We start from the raw sequence: 20512 nt of genomic DNA on the forward strand, positions 1-20512 counted from the left end.
ACATGGGATGACGCAATGGAGTTACCAAAACTATCTACACTGAACAGAATATATGCTTAATGTGCTAAACTTTCTACTTTATAAGAATTTAAACATGTCAAGAAATCAACCGAAATTAAATGATTGGGGAGAGATTAATAGGGGTGTAAAATTGGAGGGGACAAGGCTCGAGACATAGACGGAACAAAAAATGGATTTACCTATTCTTGAAAAACAGAACATGTATTGTGAAAAGATGTATGGACTAATAAAATGAACAATTTTGTATGCAGAATCGGGCAGTAGACAGTGAAAAGAAGCTTATTCGGACGCTAGTCAGGGATGAAAATTTCAATTTCAGAGCAGCTCATTGGGCAGATCTCCACTCGATTCTATATAATTCTCTGCCACCTGAAACTTTATTGTGGGGTCTCCAATTCCTCTCTTTCAAAACTTCTTCTGACGAGTCTTCAGTTATGATTAAAGCCAGAGTTACCCAAACTGCTGAAGTTGTTGAAATTGTTGGCGATTTGCTGGTTGCTGCTGACGGGTGCTTATCGTCAATTCGTCGAAGTTTCCTTCCTGATTTCAAACTGAGGTCTGTCATTAAACTTTGACGTAATTAATGTATTATAATCCTCTTCTGACATTTCTTTCTTTGTTTTTCCTTGATGTTACAGGTATGCAGGCTACACAGCTTGGAGAGGGGTGCTTGATTTTTCATGTAAAAAAAGTTCAGAAACTATAACTGGGATGTACAAAGCCTATCCAGAACTTGGAGATTGTTTGTACTTTGATCTGGCACATAAAACACACTGTGTACTCTATGAGCTCAAAGACAATAGGCTCAATTGGATTTGGTACGTCAATGGACCTGAACCCGAACAAAAGGTGATATGCCTATATTTTCAACGTCCTCTTGTCTTTGTTTGAATAATGTTTCTACTAAGTAAACACAATTCTATCTTTTTCTTAAACTTTAGAACTTATTAAATTGTGTTGCAGGGAAGCTCAGTGACTATGAAAGTGTCTGATGAAATGATTAGCAAGATGCATGAAGAGGCAGAGAAGGTTTGGATTCCCGAATTAGCCAAGCTGATGAAAGAAACAGAGGAACCTTTCATCAATATAATATACGATAGCGATCCTTTACCCAAACTTTATTGGGATAATGTGGTATTGGTTGGAGATGCAGCACATCCTACAACTCCTCATGGCTTGAAAAGCACTAACATGTCCATTCTTGATGCTGGAATTCTTGGGAAATGTCTGGGTAAGTGGGGTTTAGAGAACTTGGGGTCAGCTCTTGAGGAATTCCAGTCCATCAGGCTTCCAGTTGTTTCAAAGCAAGTTTTGCATGCTCGTAAATTAGGACGGATAAAACAAGGTTTGATTGTTGAAGATCAAAAGGATTTTGATCCAATGACAGCCACTCTAGAGGAATCTTTGCAGCTTTGGCAAAGAAATATGCCTTTCTTCGAGAGTGTTCCTTCTACTTGTTGAGTCTATTTTACCTGGCATTGTTCTGTATTGAGCAGCTAGTGGTACGCCCATTGTCATTATTGTCTGCGAGTTATGATAACATTGATATAAATTTTTTGTTGAAATTGATAGATCAAAAATTCAAATTGTATTTACAGCTCTTGTAAGTTAATATTGTAGATAATAAGCACCTGCATATATCTGTAATGTTTATTTCTAGATTTAGGGTTAATCGCACTAACTACCACAAAGTTTACCTTATTTTTAACTTTGATACCCCAAAGTTGTTCGTCCCCAAAAAGTTGCCCCAAAGTTCAACAAAACATAATTTTGTATGCATACTTCAAATTTTTGTTAAAGTTTGGGTACCAAAGTTTACTTTTGTTAGAGTTTGGGCAAAGTTAAATTTTATTGAACTTGGGTTTTTTTGGGGGCAAGGAATGCTTAGGAGTGTCAACATAAAAAAGTAGGTAAAACTTCGGGATTTTTTTGGGAATAAAACTTTTGGGTACCAAAGTGAGATGGAATAAACTCTAGGGTACTTAAAGGGCAAATAACTTGTAGGTTTATGATAGCACAGACGACCGTAGTATAGCAGTTGAATCTGGTAGATCTAGGACTGGGTTGTAGACCAAAACTGATCTATATTGAATCAGTGAACAGAAGGTTATTTACCTAAAGATTCGTGCAATCGGCTCCAAAATTTTGGAGCCAATTGCACGAATCATTAGGTAAATAACCTTCTGTTCACTGATCAAAAGTTTACAAGTGTTAGCTTTGTTGTTTCTTGAAGTATTTACCACCAAACTAACTAAAAATTTATATTGAAGACAAACCTGCGGACATTGTAATCCTATCCTATTATAAATAATGCAAGTATACATGGCACTTCTCTTTTTCCGTCTCATTAGGTTGTCACATGATAACAATGATAGAAGAGTACAAATAATAAGACAATGCCGTCTACACATCAATTTATATAGACTTTCTGCAATTATGGTCTTCCCTTTGCTGGATTAACCTTAATGGAGGCAGAGAAGAAGAAAACACCTAAGGCAATCATAGTGGGAGGAAGCATAGCAGGCTTATCATGTGCCCATGCTCTGATCAGCACGGGGTGGGAAGTAACTGTGATCGAGAAATCTATATCTCCGCCGAGTGGCAGCCCAACAGGTGCAGGGCTCAGCCTTGAGCCCCAGGCAAGGGAGGTGATTAACCGGTGGTTGGGGGATCCAAGCATCCTGCATGATATCACTTTGCCTCTCACTATTGAATTGGTGCACTATCCTTCCCTAGCCTTGTCCTATTTATTTTTCTTCTGGCCAGCCAGTCAGCCACTTACTTCACCACTTACTTCAAATTCAGTATTGAACGCGAATGTTATCAGATTATGATTTAGAATTTTAGCCAAACCTCTGCAAGCCACTTGGGTGGTTGAGATTTCTTTGTTCCCATCGGGGCTTTAGAGACATCCTGTTTGCATGTAGGTTCTTTAAACGAAACTCATTTTATTCCATTTTTTGTTGGTCTTTTTAACTCTGACGTACTGCGTTGTCGGGATGTCATGTTTTTGTTGAATTGTTTAGGGTCTGTGTTAATGTTTGAAGTCTAGAGCGTCACTGTCAAATCTCAAATGTGTCGGATATGCAGTTTGCATCCATATAGAACCTGATTTCAAGTCACACTTCCGTTGGCTAAAGTGAGATGAAACTACACGTGATATACAATTAGAGCATGTTTGGCAAATAGTCAAAGTGGCTTATAAATCACTTTGAGGTGTTTGGCAAGTGGCTTATTTTGTTTTATAATTCACCAGAAAATAAGCTAGGATACCTTAACTTATTTTTTGGTGGATTATAGGCCATGATGTTTGACCAAGTTAAATATAATTATACCCCTAGTAATTTCACAAAATTCAATGCCTCATTTAATAACTCAGCTCCAACCCCATGTCCTTTTTAGTCATTTTGATAATATAATGATGGATTATAATCCATCCATTTGCCAAACACTCTACAATTGAGGATTACAATCCACTAAATTTACCAAACGCTCTAGATTATGATCGACTTAAATTATATCCCATTTGTGGATTATAATCCGAGTAGGTTATAATCCACAGTTCCCAAACATGCTCTTAGTTGTGACAAATACCATTAATAACTTATTGAGAACTCCTTTTTTTATTTTAAACTCTTCAAGTTATATGAATGGTTGTAAATAGCTACACTTTACCCAGCTCAATGTTCTCATAAGCTCTGGATTACTTATCCTGAAACAACAATGTGTATCAAACAATTTTCACCACTTCCATTGCATTCAGATTACTGTAGATTTTACCAGTAATAAGATTTTCTCTTATTCTTTTAGCAAACATATAGTTTCTTCTATGTCTCATTAAATTTTGGAGGTAATTGTAAAGAATGTATGATAAAACCATAATATTTCTATGTGCTTCCTGTTCACTTTACAGCATCAGGCAGTTGATAAAGAAAAGAAGACAAGTCGCTTATTACTAAGAGACGATAATTTCACTTATAGATGTGCTCACTGGACTGACCTTCACTCTGTCATATACAAAGCACTAATGCCAGACACAGTTCTGTGGGGTCATCGCTTTCTTTCTTTATGCATTTCTAATGACAAGGCTTCCGTTGTGGTCAAACTTGAAGTTCTGCAAACTAATGAGATCAAGGAAGTGGTGGCAGATTTATTGGTAGCAGCAGATGGTTCCCTGTCAATGATACGGCATAATTTTATTCCTGATCATAAACTGAGGTTAGTATATTACTCGAGTAAAATTGAGATTTCATGATGAAAGGATTTGTTTCTACCCTTGTATGGAGAGAGCAAGTAACATATGTCTAGAATTTCTATTTTCAAAAAAAAGTTCTGTTCAGATACAGAGCTTTACAAGTTTAATTGTGTATGCATGTGTACGTATGTATATTTAGATGCCTAGGTGCCTATGATGAAAGTGAGGTATTATGTCTTGGCTAGCTTTTGGTGAAATGATTATTTGGCACCTGTGAAGATGATAATTTATACCTTAGTTTTTATATGTCCCGATTATGAGGACTATTTCTTACTGCACTTTTCCAGCGTATTTTTATTTTATTTTATACATTTTAAGGTACTCGGGGTACTCAGCATGGAGAGGTGTATTTGATTTCGAAGAAGATGAAAGATCAGACGTCATTCTTGGCATAAAAAAGGCCTATCCAGAACTTGGAAATTGTCTATATTTTGATTATGCAAATGGAAACCATTGCGTGCTTTTTGAACTTAGAAAGAAAAGGCTCAACTGGATTTGGTATTTTGATGCACCTGAACCAAATAGGGAGGTATGTACTATCCCTTTTAATCAAAACCTTGTACATTTGCAATATTATCTTTGCTTTTCCAATTTGAAACATCGTATATTAGCCATTTATGTTTCTAGAAAAAAGTGTGCGAGCTCAAGTACTTCATGCACTGGACACTTAAGTAACATATATTTGGAAAATCAAATTTGTTATCTGTGAGTACAACATACTCACCTGTAGATGTTTAAGAATTACTTCTACATTGAAGCGCCGGTAATTTTAAGAAATTGAATGATTAGATTGCTTAATTTAGGAGGCAAGTGATTTTATGAATACGGGTTTGGTAACATCACAATACACTGTTATAAACTTTGCGTTGTGCGCGGCGGAAGCTAAAACCTAACCGATGTGCTTCGAGAAATCAAATCAAACTAACGCCGTGAGAAGGCCAAACACAATCAAAATAACGGCGCAAACACAAATAACCAATTTTAACGTGGTTCGGCAAGTTGCCTACGTCCACGGGGCAAGAAGGGGATGTGTTTTCACTAATAGAAAAGGAGAGTACAAACTGAGATTACAAGATCACTCAAACCAATCAACTAATCTCACCAACAAAGCTCTCAATCTCTCAAACAATAACCCTAACAAATAGCTCAGAAAGATCTCTCTTTTCTGTGCTCCAATATTCCCAAAACAATTCCCAATCAAAGCCAAAGAAACCCTAAAATGTGTTGGTATTAATACCAAACACCAAATCCCAAACAGAATATGAAACCAAACCCAGGCCCAGATCCGATCTGCGGTCGACCGCTGTGCTAGTCGCGGTTGACCGTGGCCAACGACAGAACCCAAAAAACACTTACATGGTCTCACGGTCGACCGCCGTGCCAGTCGACGCAGGCGACAGCCAAAAGTCCAGAGACTTTCCTGTTCCTTGTGCACGTCCGTGGCAATCGCCGCGCCAGCTACGGTGGACCGCGCAACTTTCAAATTGTTTCGTCTCCAATTTTCTGAACCTCGTTGTTTCCTCTTCACTTTGATGCATGAATTCTTAGCAAAATGTTTTAATTGTCTATACAGGGAAGCTCGGTGACCCAAAAGGTGAGCAACGACATGATCAATGCTATGCACAAAGAGGCCAACAAAATATGGAACCCAGAATTAGCTATGCTCATGAAAGAAACCAAGGAGCCTTTCATCAATGTGATCTACGATAGCGATCCTCCACCACAACTATGCTGGGACAACGTAGTGTTGGTATTGCTAAATATAACAATTTTCCTTCTCATACATTTCCCCTACCTTATTTCCTTTTTCAGGAGAGTTTCCTCTTTTAGAGTAAATTTCACTAAACTTCCTGTACTTTTTTTTATTGGGGGGTGAGCTTTTTCTTTTTTTTGGTGGGTGTTTTAAGGGTGGGGGGGATTCTCCAACTTTTTTTATTGGAGAAAACTAACATGAAATCTCAAAATCGTAGAACTGTGGATAGATTCCCTGTAGTATCGCTGTTTTGAACTTAGTACCCTCTAGTTATGTGTTTGCCTATTTACTCCCGGAGTGAAGCTTTTCAACTCGTTTACCCTTTGGGGACTATTTGTCAAAAACAATTTGCTCTTTCTCTGGGGGTAAAGGAGTAAAAAAGTTTCCCTCAAGAGGTCTGTCAGTAATAACTGGAGGGATAGTAAGTTCAAACAATGATATTACAGTGCGTCTATTTGCAATTAACACTAGAAAAAATATCACAAACTATTGAAAATTATTTCTCACTGTGTTAACACCTTGGATAAATGTTCTAACTATACCCTTGAAAATAGGAGAAGGGAAGATGATACTGTAGAAGAAATATAAAATGCATAAGGGCAAAATTGTCAAAACTTAACTGCCATTAGACGTGGTAGTTTCCTCTATGAGAAAAGCCTATGAGAGTTTTGTGCAAAACCCCCAAATTTCGTTATACTTTATTGGGTGAGATAAACCCCTTATACTATCGCCCAATTGTGTATAGAATCTTTTAGTTCTATTGTTGTAAATAGACCCCCGGGTGAACTTTCTATACTCTTATACCTTCAAGGAAAGAGAAAATTAATTTCTTTGAGAAATAGACCTTCCGAGGGTAAAAATGTTAAAAAAAATACATTCAGGTTGTCTACAAGCAATTGGGCGATAGTTTGGGGGTGGGGGCTCTCTGCAACAATAGAGCAACAATAGAACTGTAGGGGATCTATCCACAATTTACCTTTTTTTTGAAAATTTACCCCTTTCTTTTATTTGGACTCTCTACGGATCGTTACAATATATTATTATATATATATATATATATATATATATATATATATTATATTATATATATATAGATTAAATAGCGTATCCTTCGGTCATAGGAGGGGATTTCCTCCTACTTGACGCCTCTAAAATCACTATGATTGCGCGCCCATTGTGGATGATCCGCTCCGTTGAACTGCATCTCGATTTATTCTAAATCTCACACACCAAGTTTGGGTGAACCCGTGTCGTTTGACCCTTCAATTCCACTCGTATCAATTTTAAGTTTTTGAGAATAAACTTTTCACATGGCCTCGACTGTGTAGGGTCAAAGCGACGACGGATTCCACCCCAAACTTGGCTGTGTTTTGGGGTTTTGAATATGTAGAGTCCGTTCACACGAGGGGATCATCATAATGTCTTGCCCAATATGTAATTTTAGAGGCTGTCAAGTGAGGGAAATTCCCCTCCTTTATGGACAAGGATCCCATTTATCTCATATATATATATCTATATAATTTATAAATATACTATTATATATATATATTATATATTATTATATATTTATTAGAAAGAGGAGAGAGATGGATGAGAGAGTAGATGAGAGAGATAAAAATGGGCATCCTTGTCTAAGAGGAGATTTCCTTCTTGAAAATATGTGGCACAATCCCATCTGGTATAGAATATGTGATCTTGTCATTAGGAGGTGATTTTTCTTGAAGTATTATGGCACAATCCCACATGTGTATTACTCTCATACTTTTATTCCATGATGCGGGTTGTTGCACATCATTTTCAAGGAGGAAAATCCCTCTCTTTGACATAGGCACCGCATTTAATCTTTTATATTATATACTATATTATATATAATATCTATGATTTATTATACTATATTACAGCACATTTTTGCTTAGTATGAGGTGTCATATTTCCTCATCATTCAAATTGGGGGATCATATTCATATGGGTGGGGAGTGCATTGATGATTATGTCACATTTTGATGAGTGGTTAGGATATGAGGACAACCTAACTACCAAGCACAAAAATTTTTTGTGCTGGTTACCAAACTACTTTCATTATATTAATATATATGATATATATATATATATATATATTAATTATATTATATATATTATTTAATATGATCTTACACTCAAATTAGAGAAATCTTTTTCCAACTACCAACAGGTAGGAGATGCTGGTCATCCAACAACTCCCCATGCATCAAGAAGCACTAACATGTCGATCCTCGATGCAGAAGTCTTAGGCCTCTGCATCAAGAAGTGGGGGCCAGAGAATTTGGCTAAGGCTCTGCAAGAGTTTCAGGCAGTACGACATCCTGTGGTTTCTGAGCAAGTTTTGTGTTCTCGGCGAATGGGTCTACTGAAACAAGGTTTGCCTATTTCTGATGATGATAAGGTTTTTGACCCGTGCACTGCTGATACTGATGATTGTTGGGTGATTCAACATAGGAATATTCCTTTTTATGAGTGTGTTCCTACCTCTATTTGATCTTATTTCTTCAGTTCATTGTGGATGGAATTGCTATTATGGTGTGTATGACGATGGAATTACTATTATGGTGTGTATAACTTCAGTATCTTTTGTGTAAAGAGTGGTTCGAATCTTCTTATTCCGGATTGTGGAATTTTTAATTAATATGTTACAATAAGTTAGTCTTCTTCATTAGATTAAAGAATAAATTTTGTCTCTTGAAATTACTTGTTCAATTTTATTACTACGAGTTGAAAAATATTTTGAGATGGAAACAAGTTGTATTTTGTTAATTAAGTGAATTAATTTTAGTAGAGTTTGTTGATGTTAAAAGAGAAGAAATATAAGAGGATTTAAGAACCATTTCATTGATATTGATTCATGTACATGTGATATTGTGATGTGTTTATATACACCAAAAGAAATTTATACAAGTAAGCTAATTGTATCCCTAAGAATCCTGATCAAGTACATCAATTATGTATTATTTGTTTATTGCTATATTAGCTCTGTCAATCATCCATAATTAACGTACGCCTCCACAATCATGGAGATAGGGATGAGAATATTCTTAACATATCTTCTAATATTTTCCCTCAAGCTTGAGTGTAGAGATTAGCAAAGCCCAACATATCCCAAAAAGAGTAGAATAATTTTAGCAGTATCAGCCACTCAGAACTCGAGGGAACATGAGCAAGTGACACTACCATCTTGCGAATCTCATCACGTATAAAGTAACAATCAACTTCAATGTGTTTTATTCACGCATAAAACACTGGATTATTAGAGATGTAAATTGCTGCTTGATTATCACAATGCAATGGAGTGTTGAGGATATAGGAAATCCCAAATGAGATAGAAAATATCAAAACCATAAAATCTCTATTACTAGGTGAGCAATGGAGTAATACTCAACCTCAACACTTGAAGAAGCAACTATAGTCTGCTTCTTGCTTTTCAAAGAGGTAAAATAACCACTGAAAAAGACAAAGTAACCAGTGGTAGAATGATGATCACCTACTGAGCCAGCGTAATCAGCGTCACAAATTCACACACACACACAGAGAGATAGAGATAGAGAGAGAGATGGATGAAACAAAAGTCCCTGACTTGGAGACTTCTTAAGATAATTTAAGATGTGATAAACAACCCCCCAATGAATTTTTTGTCAGTGCATGCAGAAACTAACTAATATAACTAACTACATATGCTATTTATGTCAGAGCAAGTTACTATCACGTAAATAAGTTTCCTAACCAATTGCCGATATGGACAAGGATCAGAAAGTGGGGTGTCCGAGGTAGATTCTGAGAGCTGCAAAGTTGGATCCATGGGTGTGTCACTAGGATGACAACTAAATAGACCTGTTTTCGATAGTAAATCTAACATTTATTTCCATTGTGAGAGATAAATATCATCCTTAGATTGTGCAACTTCTATCACATGAAAATAACAGGGAGGACTCAAATTTTTGTCTGAAACTGAGAATCCAAGGGTCGTTTAACATTATTAATGCCTTGTGAGTCACTCCATAGGATAATAATATCATCGAAACACGCCAATAGAATAACTACGCCGCCAATAGAATAACTACGCCACGAGAACTATGATGTGAAAATAGAGAATAAGCAGTTATGTTGTGTTTGAATCCCTGTGAGCAGACGACCTTACTAAACTTATCAAACCAAACACTAAGAGGTTGCTTGAGACCGTAAAGAGACTTATTCAAGTGACATACCAACCGCTCCTCCAGACTATAAAAAAAAAGGGACGAAAAACAATTTTGACCTCTAACTTATGCAGAGGCCAAGACTATTTAGATGTCAAAGGGACTAATAACCGAACTGATATAAGCTTAGTGAGAAAGTCTCCACATAGTCTACTCCGTATTGTTACAGTTTTTATTGCATTTTTATACCCTCATTTCTATAGTTTTCAAATAATTTTATTTGCTACTAAGTGTTTTAGTACATTTTTAGGAAAAAAAGGTTAAATGATTAATAATTTTTATTATATTTTTATACCTTCATTTTCCTATAACTTTCAAATAATTTTATTTTCTATTATATGTTTTAATACATTTTTAGAAAATAAAAGTTTGGATGAATAAGAGCTCAAGTGAAGATTATCTTTAGCCCACAATATCTCTATTGAAGTCCAAAAAGAAGCCAAGAGAGGCCAACTCAACAAAGCCTAAAGCCCGAGAAAAATCATAGCAAAAATTAAGAAGATAGCTCATCGATGAGGTGTTGTAACCAGCGGTAGAACTCAAGATATGGTCATTTTAGTGAACTAGTAGTATAACTATAAATTTTCTAAAATCCTGTAGAATTTTCTGTAACGCCCCTGATTTTCACATTGGTTGCAATCCAGGGTGAACCCTAGAGATGTTAGGACCTGCTATACACCCTCCTCTATGCATAAGCAAGCTTAATATGTCATTGCTGCTATTACTCTAGTAGATTCCAAACAACAATAGGGAGACACCCAAAAGCTAACCAAACTATCTTAATATCATGGAAAATCTCAGAAGTGAGGGTATACAACAGGTATATAATGATTTATAATGTTCTCAAGCTGAAATTTAGACATAACACAGTTCGAAACTGAAAAGTGAACATATATCATATATGTGAGAAGTTCTAAACAAGAACGGAAATCTAACAGACTCTATACAGATATCCAAGTACTACTGATGTCTAACACTTTATTAAAATATAAATATCCATAGGAGATTCTCTATCTCCCAAAAAAATATATACACATACAACTTGCACAGGTACGGCCCGGCTCTGGATACAACAATAAAGATAGCAAAAACTACACTATGGAGTACTACCTAGCAAAAGCAAGGTTTGCTGCTACAAGTTAGCCTGCGCCTCTTTTCGCTACTAAAGAACTACCTGAAATATTTTTATAAAACCACGACGTTACATGTCAGCAAGAACATCTCAACCAAAACTCACAAAAGTGATAAAAACTCATAAATCTTGAAGAAAACGACAACCAGATGAAAGCATGTAAAAACAACAATCTTAAAGAAATTTCAAGGGTTAGTAGTCGACTACTTAAGACATTAGTCAACTAGTCTGTAAACATGAAGTTTCTGTGACTTGATTTGAGAATGAGTACTCGACTATTAAACATAGTCGTCGACTAATCTGTAAACATGAAGTTTCTGTGACTTGATTTGAGAATGAGTACTCGACTATTAAACATAGTCGTCGACTAATCTGTAAACATGAAGTTTATGTGACTTTGACTAAGGCTTTTATAGTCGACTACTAATGGTATTAGTCGACCGCAGATACACAGAAATAAGATATTTGACAGGTTAGTGCATATATAATACACATAGTAAATAAATTGTTATCATTACAATTATATCTTGGGGACAAGATATTCAACAACAATATCACGTATCACAACTAAAGGAAAGCAACTTCTTAGAGAGCGAGCATGTAAAGCCCAAAAGTTTGAATAAATTATAATAAATATGTTATATGGTTATAAATGATATATTTTGATGTTTGAGTATGCTAAAGACTTATTTGAGATCAATCCAATTTATATATGTGAATATAGATGAGAAACATGCACGAAATCATGCACTATATACACGAGTCTGAAATCTGGAAAAACGACCAGTTAAGAGTATACATATTTTACACATCGATTTACTTTGAATCTGAAAAAACTCAAAAGTTAAAAGTTATAGGTATATTCAGTAGAATTCCAACAAATCTTAAATCACCTCATTCTGAGGTTAGAAACGAAAGTTACAGATAAAATACTGAATGTTATTTTTCCAGTCAGACTAGATTTCCTGGTTCGGGTCAAACGAGTTTGTTTTGGATTTGCCTCTATAAATACCTATTTTTTTCACAAAAATATTTTCTTTTATCATATCTCTGAATCCTAGCAGCCATCCTCTCCCCTCAAAAACCCTAGATCAATTTTTTGTGAGTTTTGTGAAGCAAAATACCGACACGAGGGTGAGATCATCAATGTGTGGCAAGAGAGAACGAGTTGTTTGCACTTTTGGATTGCTTGCTATTTGTTTCAGAGGCTTGTACATAAGATTAATGCAAGATCATCTACATCCAAACCTTACCCATAGTTTTTAAACATGTTTTTATGAAGTAATATGACAAATATGATGCTTAGAACTTAATCTAATGTGAAAAAGATTAGATTTTTGATATTAAACTGTAAAAAATGTTAGATCTACATGGTTTTCTTACTGTTTACATTAGAAACATGATCATGATCATTAAGATAAATGTTAATTTTATTTTTAATTTATTAATTAAGTTTAACCTAAGTGCAAACCCTAGTTTGTTAATTAATCGAGTTTTCTTGTAAATTAATCATGCTTAAACCCTAGGTTGTGAGATCACAATGACATGAACATATTTTAAACAAGCTTATCTCTGTTCAATGTTAGTTATAATATTGACCAAGTTAATCATGTGATAATTCATGCTTTTATGTGAGAATTTGAATAATTATGAGGTTGAACCCTAATTACTGTTTAATCAAAGAGTTAAATCATGTGAACTAATCTCTGATAGTAAATTTCAGAAGACTAAGACCTTTTTCCTATATTCCATGTGATTTGAATGAGTTTTGTTTAAGAAATAATCATAAAAACATCAAAACCTGAGAAAAAGAAATCTATTTAACACAAAGTAGTCGACTAATAACATGTGTAGTCGACTACTCCTTTCCTGGTGTGACTCATAGAATTATTTTTTATAGCAGAGTAGTCGACTAATGTTCATATTAGGGGCTGTTTGGTTGGTTTTCTAAAAATCAAGAAAAGGAAAAGGGTACATGGAAATCAATAAAATATTATTTTCATCCCTAAAACTCACCACAATATCCAATAAAATATTATTTTCATTCCACAACTCATCTCATATCATCTCCTAAAAATAAACCAAACACAAGAAATGAGTCACATCATCCAACTCATCTCATCGCCATCATATCTCATCTTTAAAAATCACTCACATCATCCAATAATATGGGGACAACTCATCTCATCTCATTAACATTTTATTTCCACCATTTCCTCCAAAAAGCTAGGAAACTAATTTTCTTAAGTGTGGGTCACATCATCCAATAATATAATGACAACTCATCTCATCTCATCTATTTTCTTATTTTTATGAATGAACTAAACATAAGAAAAGAACCTATTACAGGAAATAGATTTCTTATAATTTATTTCTTTATTTTTTAGTCAACCAAACAACTTTAAAACAAATTTTCTTAAAAAATCACCCACATCATCCAATAATAATGTGACAACTCATCTCTTATTCTTTAATTTCCTTCTTTTTTTAGCCAACCAAACAATCTTAAAATAATTTTTCTTAGAAATAGGTTTCCTATTCTTTGATTTCCCTCTTTTTAGGCAAACAAACAACCCCTTAGTCAACTACTCACACTTAGTCTAATTTTCCAGATTCTAGATGACCTCAGAGTAGTCGACTACTAAGCATAGTAGTCGACTACTAAGGATGTTTTTTGAGTTTATATTTTGTATCTATTTGAGATGTGTTCACGGGGTTCGAGCCGCACTCATTTACATGTGTAAATTCGTAAATTCACGAATACACAAGTACAATGCCGTTTGCACACACTTGAGTATCCCAGAGGGGATTATGTCAAGTGTTGGGTTGTTTATTGTTCATACACTCGTTAGATATTGTTGATGAGCACAGTTCAGTTATTATATTAGATAGTACGTCGATATACCATAATTACATAGTTTATACATGAAATGGATATCATTGATGAGCTCAGTTCAGTACTACGTGGGGTAGTGCATTTATATTCCATTTGTACAAGCAATTGAGTCAGGTTTGAATGCTTTGTCTAGCAGTCCATCTGCACGAGGGTGCGATGAGGCTTGTGAGCCATTTTTTGGATACCTATATGGTCGGTCGTCCCGCACTCATATTACGCACTGAGATCACGATGAGACTAATGAGTCGTGTACACTGTTTAGGATACCTACAAGATGGTCCGTTGCACATGATGATGCTAAGTTTTAAAATCTTACAAAGAGTTGCACTGAGATAGCTAATTGATAGCCTGAGTCTTTGGTGGATGTCAGTTATGGATGTGATTTATCATTGAGATATACTACCGGGATACTTTGCTCTTGAAAGTATTTATTCTATCTCCACGGTGATAGTGAAGGATAATATAAATACGATGTAATGATGTCTTTATTTCCTTTATTGATTTCTTTATGTCTTAGTTAGGATCAATGATTAGGGATTCACAATTTGAGACATATGGTATATACATGAGGGTTTCCTTATTTGGATTATTAGATCGACGTACCAGTCTCGTGTTGTGTGATTCTAATTGTTGATTTCATATAGATTGTTTATTCTTAGTTCGATATTAATGTTTAGATATTTATAATTTGAGACAATGGTATATACATGAGGGTTTTCTTGTTTGGATTATTTTGTTCGACGTACTACGTCTCGTATTGTAGGTTTCTAAATTTTAATTCTACTTAGATACAGGGAAGATGATCTAGGTAGACTATGCTTAATAGATAGATCCTTTACTCCATCTAGTAGCCCTTCCCCTGGGGGCAGATGGAGGTGATCTTGCTGTAGCATTCTGATGCTTTTTATATGGTTCTTTTTGTTGTTTTCTCTTCTTTCAGGCAATACAGAGGTTTGGAGAGCCGCATGATGACAGAGTTCTTGCATAGTCGCCGTCACATGAGTTATTAGTAGAAGCTCCACAATAGATTTTTTTATGATTTCATTTAGACTTTAGGGTTTTATTTTCATTTTGTAAATACAGTGTGCCTTAGTACGATTTCTAGTTGATTCATGTTGAGATATTTTTTATTCCATATATCAGATGTATTTCAGTTAAGACATGATTTTTATTTATGAGATATCATTTTTCATATCATGTCTATTACGTTCATTTCTTTATTTTACCTGTTTTTGTACCTACACTTCTTTTTATTCCACTAGAGGATATTACTGTGAATGGTAAAATGTGTTATTGCACAATATGGGTGCATGATAGGTTTGACATATCTGGATTCACCTTGGACTACAACCATGTGTAAAAACAGGGGCGTCACAGAGCACTAATGTGAAACCCATCTCAAAATAGTATATTTAAGGAGCATAGGCATTCGACGACCTATCTCATGCACATAATTGAGTGGTTCACAACCAAATACAAATTTTCGTTAGAGTGACTTGCTATCCCACTCGTACTTCTGCTAGGTGGCTCATAGGCCTAATACATGCAACAATCTACTGAGTGACGTATAGTCCTAACTTAGGCAAAAATCTGCTGAGTGGCTCGTAGGCCCATCTCAGGCAACAATCTGCTGAGTGGCTTGTAGGCTTAACTCAGACAACATACTTGTGTTATCATAACGAGCTCATATTAACATATATTCAACTTATAATGCCAATAATACAATAGATGCTCATCACCCCATCATGATCATTTAATTCCCTGACGATACGTGCTCCTACATATCGCGCGAATATCAAAATTAATCTATGAGAGCTCTACGTACACACGTGTGCACGCTTCAACTCCCGCACCACAAGCATATCACATACCATACATAAAAAAGCACTTCGTGCATGCGCCCGAGGTTAAATCAACAAAACTAACAAAATTTATCAAGATCTAATAAATTTTCTATTGAAAGAAACTTGATAAGTTTACTATCAAAACAAAAACCCATCTTATTTCATCCGAATAAGAGGCAAAGTTTTATGCAAAACAATCCAATAGGAGTCAGATTGTCTTTCCAGTGCACGTGCATAAACTTTAGCTAAAAAATTAAGATAATAATTAAACTTTAAATTGAACCAACCTAGTGCTAAATGAAAGATACGTGAATCTAGTTTCCAAAACAGAAAACCATTCTTAAAAAGAGTTTATCTAGAGAAAGATATACTCAATTTACTAACGATATGCAAGCTTAATTAATCTATTAGTCTATCTTGATTACATAAAGATCCCTCCTTTATAATTTGATTATTCAAAATATGAGTATTTGATCATGAATCCAACTGAAGAACATAATCAAATACAACCTACAAAAAGAGGGTGATGTTTGGAGGAGATGAACTTTCCTTGAAAGGGATTCGATCTCCGAAAATCGAGCATTAGCGCATCGGCCTTCACATGAGTTGTAGATCTGCTCGATGCCAAGATTTTCCATTCACAAAGTTTCCTAAAATTCCTCCAAATTTTTTTTAGTCCACTATGGCCATGGATTCAAGAGAGCTTGAGAGGAGGAAGAAGATGGGTTAGAAAGGAGAGAGAACGTTCATGAAAGAATGAATTCTCTCTCTCTTACACTCTCATCCTCTTAAAAGAAAATCAAGGGAAAACCTTCATCCAAAGGTTCATGGTAAAAGTTGACCAAGTCAATTCTCCATAATAAATGACAACTTAAGTCAAAACAGATAAAACACATTTATATATCCGGGTATTTTATTAGCTCGTAGTTCAGCTAATTTTCTCTGGTGTCTGAATAAATTGTTGATTTACTCCTAGTACGATCTCAACGTTTTGAGGATGATGGCACTGATAGCATGTCCATCCGAGTTACAAATAAAATATTAAAAATGAAAAACTGTAGGTTTCGAGCTGTCTCGTGACACCGAGGTCGAAACTACAAACAGAGTCCAAATCAAACCAAATTGGGCTCATAGTATAAAAACCATATTCTAAGATCGATGGCGCCATTCCAAGATCCATCCAATTAGCAGAAATAATTCAAACTATTGTACGACGACAGACTCACGGTACCGTATCCCGAGCTGCAAACAATTCCAAATAAATTCTAACTAATTCCATTCATCACAGAATGGTAAGCACACATTATAAAACCCATAAAAGTTCAAATAATTTATTAAGTAAATTTACAAAAATTCTGGGATTTTACATTTTCTAGCCATACATCCTATGGCCGAAAATTGCTTCTTAGAGCTCAAGTTTGATCCAAAAGGGTTGAGATTGGTTCATATAATCTATAAATGATGGTAGAGAATGAGGGTTATAAAGGTGTAAAAATTTTTGTAGATCCTCTTCTAGGGGATTGGAGGGCTACTTTTTTTGTAGATCATCCAAATTTTTCAAAACATTAGTTTTGATATAAAAATAAAATCTTTCTCTATTTAAAAATTTTCCTCATGAAAACTTGAAGAAATTTTGGTCTATACAAGGGGCCCACCTCTTGAGTCACACCGTGAGACCTAAATAACACGTGAGTAAGCCAGCAGCACAACACTTGATGACAATTTGAACCCAAATGATACAGTTAAGCCTCTAATTTGCATGCTTATATTGTTTAAAATATGAACTTGTGTAAGATATTATATAAAAATCATATTCGTTAGGATCTTGTGAGAAAATATTCAAAAAACTAAAATTTTATTTCCAAAACTAAACAAAACCAACACAAACCTCTATATCCATCATCCTCGACTCAACCAGCTCTCTACTTTGGAATATACCAACCACCTACAAAACATAAGAAAAATGCATAATAACAAAAATAAATCTATCAAAGTAGATAATAGCAAGTACGACCAAGATAGGATCCAAAGGATGGAATAGTAAAAAAAATGTAATTCACTATACGAATAAAATCAAACGAAAGAAGGCTCAAAAGAGATATTCACCAACGATTTAAAATTTAGACAATATCAAGGACTGAATAGGAATATAGATAATATACATGACCGTGTATATGTAAATCTAAGAACAACTCTCAACTCATGTCGGATCGATCATTCTTACTCATTGTATCTCTTAGGCCCCGTTTGGCAAAGGGTTAATGAAGAGGGGTTAAAGAGAAGGATTAATGTATTTAGCCCATTTGATAATCCGAAGGACTAAATTATTAACCCGTTAAATAAGTTTTATTTTAGCCCTTATGATCAGTTTTAGTGTTTGGGAATAACAATGATTTTGATTATTTTCTTTACAATTAGAAGGATTAACTCTTATTCCATCTAAATAGAAGTATTAGTAAACCCCTCATTTTGAGGGGTTAACTCATTTTAACCCCTCTAGAGGGGTTAACTTAACCCTTCTATATTTTTTATGTTTGGCAAATTATGGAGGGTTAACTCACTTTAACCCTTATATAAATTTGTTGTATTTGGCAGGTTAAGAAGGGGTTAAGTCTCCTTAACCCCTCACTTAATCCTTTGCCAAACGGTACCTTAAAGGATATCTGAACTCATTATTTGGCACACGTTATTTCAAAACTCAACACACTGATGTACTAAACATAAACATACTACATCACTCGTCATGTGTACATAAACATATACATATGTCACACAAGTATGCACAAACAAATTTACAAATTCCTAAAATACTTAGATTAGTTTTACGTTATTTCAAATTAAATAATAATATTGGTTAATTTAAGGCGGAAAAAAAAAATCTCAATTTAGCAATCCAAAACTGGAGTCTGATAATAAGCTCATCCAATTGGCCAAATAAAAATCTCATAATTTAAAAAGACAAATTATTATTTATTCTTCCCCATTTAAACCTAATGTTTTCAAAACAACTCATTTTAAGACGAATGTCTGATATTTAAACTTCTAATCCCCGTGGGTTGCATGTATAATCTAAAAAGGTATAATTATTATTATCCATAATTGAACCATTTTCAAAAGAGTTATCATAGCATATTATCCATTTACAAAGAAACCCATTTTCATACTGATAGTAACTCAGTGTTGAGTTTGTGCTGGAGACTCAAATTTAAAAGAACAACTATATTTTCAAACATTTTGGTTAATCTAGATAATTATGAAAGCATAACTCAAAAATACAAAATAAAACCTTGAACACACTCAAAACATGATAACAAAGGTAGTCACAAAGTTTCATTTTAATCAAAACTCAAATGAATAAGTTGCGGGGTCAAACAACTCACAAAACAAAAATAAAATGGCTTTGCATATTTTCAGGCGTTTGAAATATCTCACCAGAAGTCCGAATTTCAAACCAGATTTCTGACAATTGGAACTAGATATCTAATTTACAAATGGAAAAGAACCAAATTTAGAAAAAGGTATATAGAAATGATCGAAATTCATCTAGACATCTGAACGATAGATCAGACGTCTGAAAATCCTAAGCAAACGTCTGAATCTAGTTTTTCACTAGAATTTCCAGATTTTCAATCAAGGGTGTTATATCCTCAGAATTGCTAAATCTAATAAACTCTTGACAGTAAGCCACGTATCATGATTAACTAGCCAAATCCTATAAATCTAAAGGCCTGACCAAGTTGTGAGCATCACGACCTCTCTAACAGCCCAAATTTGAGACAAATGGCTTCTTCAACTCGGGATAAGCTAAAAGAACCCAAATCTAAGAAAGACGTCTTTTACTTAGGCCCTCACTAAGGAATGTCTCGAATGATGAAATGACCTATCAGCTTTAATAGTCATACTCCACTGCCCAATCACCATCGCATTTAATACTAGATCAGTATCACTATGACTCTTCAGGCTGAAGTTATAACTCATAAGACGATACCAACACTTCAGATGCTCTTGTTTTGGGTCTTTGAATTATAACTGACACAGGTTACAAATTTAGAAAATTACTTTTGGATAATTGGGTGAACCGTTTCCATAAAATTAGCTTTTGAAATGGTTGTGGGCGAGGTTCGCAAATAATGATCGTGGGTAAAGTTCGCTAAGCGTCCAGGGGCGAAGTTCGTTCTAGTGAACTTCACTGAATGTGGGTAGCCAACTTCTCTTATAGTGTGCTTGACGTGGCCTATGAGGGCTATTTTGGGTGAAGTTCGCTTTGGGCGAACTTCACTTGAAGCTTCTCTTTGAATTGGTCTTCAGAGCGAGCTTCGTTGTGGGCTTGGGCGAGCTTCGTCAAGGCATATACTTGGAGATCTCTCCTTTTTGTTGCTAAACCA

General features: G+C 34.9%; 2 protein-coding genes across 3 annotated transcripts in view; both read left to right on the forward strand.

The window, feature by feature from the left end:
- Positions 1-1674, forward strand: part of LOC109826653 (6-hydroxynicotinate 3-monooxygenase-like) — a 12237-nt gene extending 10563 nt beyond the window's left edge. The window contains exons 2-4 of the mRNA XM_020393676.1: positions 273-577; positions 660-870; positions 985-1674. Of these exons, the coding sequence (XP_020249265.1) occupies positions 273-577; positions 660-870; positions 985-1482 (1014 nt within the window). The 3' untranslated portion in view covers positions 1483-1674. The remainder of the gene's footprint in view (positions 1-272; positions 578-659; positions 871-984) is intronic.
- LOC109842969 (6-hydroxynicotinate 3-monooxygenase-like) lies at positions 2456-8665 on the forward strand. 2 transcript variants are annotated; one of them, XM_020411890.1, is made up of 5 exons: positions 2456-2738; positions 3935-4239; positions 4595-4805; positions 5850-6026; positions 8221-8665. In XM_020411890.1, the coding sequence occupies exons 1-5, from the start codon at positions 2487-2489 to the stop codon at positions 8542-8544; spliced, it is 1269 nt and encodes a 422-aa protein (XP_020267479.1). In that variant the 5' UTR covers positions 2456-2486; the 3' UTR covers positions 8545-8665. The 2 variants fall into 2 exon arrangements, with proteins under 2 accessions (XP_020267479.1, XP_020267485.1); XM_020411896.1 differs by lacking the exon at positions 5850-6026.

The sequence above is a fragment of the Asparagus officinalis genome, chromosome 1 (genome assembly GCF_001876935.1).
Source record: "Asparagus officinalis chromosome 1, Aspof.V1, whole genome shotgun sequence".
NCBI classification, from domain to species: Eukaryota; Viridiplantae; Streptophyta; class Magnoliopsida; order Asparagales; family Asparagaceae; genus Asparagus; species Asparagus officinalis.

Excerpts from the sequence above, each read along its gene's own strand:
- LOC109842969 (XM_020411890.1), top strand. The coding sequence starts at position 2,487 with ATGGAGGCAGAGAAGAAGAAAACACCTAAGGCAATCATAGTGGGAGGA. Across the intron at positions 2,739-3,934 it reads TGCCTCTCACTATTGAATTG|CATCAGGCAGTTGATAAAGA; the intron begins GTGCACTATCCT and ends TTCACTTTACAG. Across the intron at positions 4,806-5,849 it reads CACCTGAACCAAATAGGGAG|GGAAGCTCGGTGACCCAAAA; the intron begins GTATGTACTATC and ends TTGTCTATACAG.